At 76.3% G+C, this 3757-nt stretch overlaps 1 protein-coding gene across 1 annotated transcript; it reads right to left on the bottom strand.

Moving 5' to 3' along the window:
* Positions 1-72: 72 nt before the first annotated feature.
* Positions 73-3399, bottom strand: LOC119927098 (basic proline-rich protein-like). Its single transcript, XM_038745642.1, has 4 exons — positions 2695-3399; positions 1928-2049; positions 1464-1865; positions 73-1108 (listed from the first exon to the last, which is right to left on the bottom strand). Exons 1-4 carry the CDS (start codon positions 3397-3399, stop codon positions 73-75), a joined length of 2265 nt encoding a protein of 754 aa, XP_038601570.1.
* Positions 3400-3757: the final 358 nt, after the last annotated feature.

Below are 3757 nucleotides of genomic sequence, written 5' to 3'. Positions count from 1 at the left end.
GGACCCGACCCGACCCCACACTCCCCGCGCCGCGCCGAGCCCAGCCGCCCCGGCTCCCGCCGCGCCCCACACTTATAGCGGGACGGGACGGGGCGGGGCGGGGCGGGAAGGAGCGGGGCGCGCCCCCGCGGGCGGGCGGGGACACGCCCACCGAGGCGGGAGGGCGGGGGGCGCGCGCCCCCAGCGAGACCCCTGATAGGTCCGCGGGCGGGGGGCGGGAGCGCGTGGCCACGCCCGCCGCCCTCTTCGCCGCGGGAACGCGCCCCCCCGATCTCCGAGGGGGCGGGGCCGGGGCGGTGCGAGTCCCCTGATAGGTCCGCCGGTAGGGGGCGGGAGCGCGTGGCCACGCCCGCCGCCCTCTTCGCCGCGGGAACGCGCTCCCCCCCCCCGGTCGCTCTGAGGGGGCGGGGCGCGCCCCCAGCGAGTCCCCTGATAGGTCCGCGGGTAGGGGGCGGGAGCGCGTGGCCACGCCCGCCGCCCTCTTCGCCGCGGGAACGCGCTCACCCCCCGGTTCCTCTGAGGGGGCGGGGCGCGCCCCCAGCGAGTCCCCTGATAGGTCCGCGGGTACGGGGCGGGAGCGCGTGGCCACGCCCACCGCCCTCTTCGCCGCGGGAACGCGCTCCCCCCCCACGGTCGCTCTGAGGGGGCGGGGCGCGCCCCCAGCGAGTCCCCTGATAGGTCCGCGGGTAGGGGGCGGGAGCGCGTGGCCACGCCCGCCGCCCTCTTCGCCGCGGGAACGCGCTCCCCCTCACGGTCGCTCTGAGGGGGCGGGGCGCGCCCCCAGCGAGCCCCCTGATAGGTCCGCGGGTTGGGGGCGGGAGCGCGTGCCCACGCCCACCGCCCTCTTCGCCGCGGGAACGCGCCCCCCCGGTTCCTCTGAGGGGGCGGGGCGCGCCCCCAGCGAGTCCCCTGATAGGTCCGCGAGTAGGGGGCGGGAGCGCGTGGCCACGCCCACCGGCCTCTTCGCCGCTGGAACGCGCCCCCCATCTCTGAGGGGGCGGGGCCGGGTTGGTGCGAGCCCCCTGATAGGTCCGCGGGTAGGGGGCGGGAGCGCGTGGCCACGCCCACCGCCCTCTTCGCCGCGGGAACGCGCTCCCCCACGGTCGCTCTGAGGGGGCGGGGCGCGCCCCCAGCGAGTCCCCTGATAGGTCCGCGCTTAGAGGACGGGAGGGCGTTGCCACGCCCACCGGCCCGGCGCGTGCCACCGGGGGAGGGGCCTCCGCCGTCTTCGCCGCGGGAAGGCGCTCCCCCTTTCTCCCGTCAAGCAATCAATCGTATTTATTGAGCGCTTACTGTGTGCAGAGCACTGTACTAAGCGCTTGGGAGGTACAAGTTGGCAACATCTAGAGACGGTCCCTACCCAACAGTGGGCTCACAGTCGCTCTCAGGGAGCGGGGACGGGGCGGCGCGCGCCCCCTTATAGGTCCACCGATAGGGGGGAGGGAGGACGTGGTCACGCGCACCGGGGCGGCCCGTGCGATCGGTGGAGGGGGCCTCTGGTGTCTTCCCCGCGGAAACGCGCTCCCCCCGTCGCTCTGAGGGGGCGGGGCCGGGGCGGCGCGCGCCCCCGGCGAGTCCCCTTATATAGGTCCACGCTTAGAGGGAGGGCGGGCGTTGCCACGCCCACCGGTCCGGCGCGTGCGACCGGGAGAGGGGCCTTCGGCGTCTGCCGCGGGAACGCGCTCCCCCCCTCCCCTCGCTCTGACGGGGCGGGGTCGGGGCAGCGCGCGCCTCCAGGGAGTCCCCTTATTGGTCCACCGGTAGGGGGCGGGAAGACGTGGTCACGCCCACCGGCCCGGCGCGCGCGACCGGGGGAGGGGCTTCTGGTGTCTTCTCCGCGGGAACGCGCTCCCCCCCCCGTCGCTCTGAGGGGGCGGTGCGAGTCCCCTTATAGGTCCACCAGTAGGGGGAGGGAGGACGCGGTCACGCGCGCCGGCCTGGAGCGTGTGACTGAGGGCCGGGCGAGGGGGTGGCCACGCCCACCAGGCCGGCCGCCGCGGGGACGCGCTTCTCCCCCCCTTCCCCGGCGCGCGCCCTCACCGAGTCCTCCTATAAGTCCACGGACAGGGGGCGGGAGGGGGGAGCCACGCCCACCGGCCGGGAGTGAGCCACTGAGGGGCGAGGGAGGAGTGGCCACGCCCACCGGCCAGGCGCGTGCGGCCGGGGGAGGGACCTCCGACGTCCCCCCGCGGCGCGCGCCCCCACCGAGCCCGCCTATTGGTCCACGGGCAGGGGGCGGGAGGAGAAGGCCACGCCCACCGGCCGGGGGAGGGGCGCCCCTCGCTCTGAAGGGGCGGGGGCGGAGCGAGCCCCTTATAAGCCCGCGGGCAGGGGGCGGGAGGGCGTGGCCACGCCCACCGGCCGGGCGAGTGCGGCTGATGGGGGGGGGGCTGCAGCGTTCCTGCTGCTCCCTCACCTCCTTCCCTTCCCCGCCCCTCCGAGGGGGCGGGGCCCCGCGGCGCGCTCCCTCTCCGAGCCCTCCTATAGGTCCACGGGCAGGGGGGCCACGCCCACTGGCTAACCGCGTGCGACCGTCCGCTTGTTTTGTTGTCCGTCTCCCCCTACTAGACTGTGGGGAGCCCGCTGGTGGGTAGCGACCGTCGCTATGTTGCCGAGTTGTACTTCGCAAGCGCTTAATACGGTACGCTCTGAGCGCTCAATAAATACGACTGAGTGACCTATAAGGGGACTCGCTGGGGGCGCGCGCCGCCCCGCCCCTCTGAGAGCGATGGGGGAGGGGCGCCTCCCCGCGGTGGCGGCGATGGACGCCCCTCCCCCGGCCGCATGCGCCGGGCCGGTGGGCGTGGCCCCCTCCTCCCGCCCCCTGCCCGTCGACCAATAGGAGGGCTCGGTGGGGGCGCGCGCCGCGGGGCCCCGCCCCCTCAGAGAGACCGTTGGGGGGGGGGCGCGTCCCTGAGGCAGCGACGACGAGGCCCCTCCCCCCCGTCCGCACGGGCCGGGCCGGTGGGCGTGGCCCGCTCCTCCCGCCCCCTGCCCGTGGGCCAATAGGAGGGCTCGGTTGGGGGCGCGCGCCGCGGGGCCCCGCCCCCTCAGAGCGACCAATGTGGGGGGGGGCGCGTCCCTGAGGCAGCGACGACGAGGCCCCTCCCCCCGTCCGCACGCGCCGGGCCGGTGGGCGTGTCCCCCTCCTCCCGCCCCCTTCCCGTGGGCCAATAGGAGGGCTCGGTTGGGGGCGCGCGCCGCGGGGCCCCGCCCCCTCAGAGCGACAGCTGTGGGGGGGGCGCGTCCCTGAGGCAGCGACGACGAGGCCCCTCCCCCCCGTCCGCACGCGCCGGGCCGGTGGGCGTGGCCCGCTCCTCCCGCCCCCTGCCCGTGGGCCAATAGGAGGGCTCGGTTGGGGGCGCGCGCCGCGGGGTCCCGCCCCCTCAGTGCGACCATGGGGGCGGGCGCGTCCCTGAGGCAGCGACGACGAGGCCCCTCCCCCCCGTCCGCACGCGCCGGTGCGCGTGACCTATCGGAGGACTCGGCGGGGGCGCGCGCCGCCAAGCGCTTAGTACGGTGCTCTGCACACGGGAAGCGCTCAATAAATACGATTGAATGAATGAACGAATAACGGGGGGGAGGGGCCGCCGCGCGGACGTTCCGAGGGGGCGGAGCCCCGCGGCGCGCGCCCCCACCGAGCCCTCCCATTGGTCCACGGGAAAGGGGCGGGAGGAGGGGGGCCACGCCCACCGGCCGTGCGCGTGCGGCCGGCTACTTCAATCAATCAATCGTATTTATTGAGCGCTCACTGTGT

The sequence above is a fragment of the Tachyglossus aculeatus genome, chromosome 1 (genome assembly GCF_015852505.1).
Source record: "Tachyglossus aculeatus isolate mTacAcu1 chromosome 1, mTacAcu1.pri, whole genome shotgun sequence".
Classification (NCBI taxonomy): domain Eukaryota; kingdom Metazoa; phylum Chordata; class Mammalia; order Monotremata; family Tachyglossidae; genus Tachyglossus; species Tachyglossus aculeatus.
This window is presented reverse-complemented; position numbering and strand designations above follow the sequence as displayed.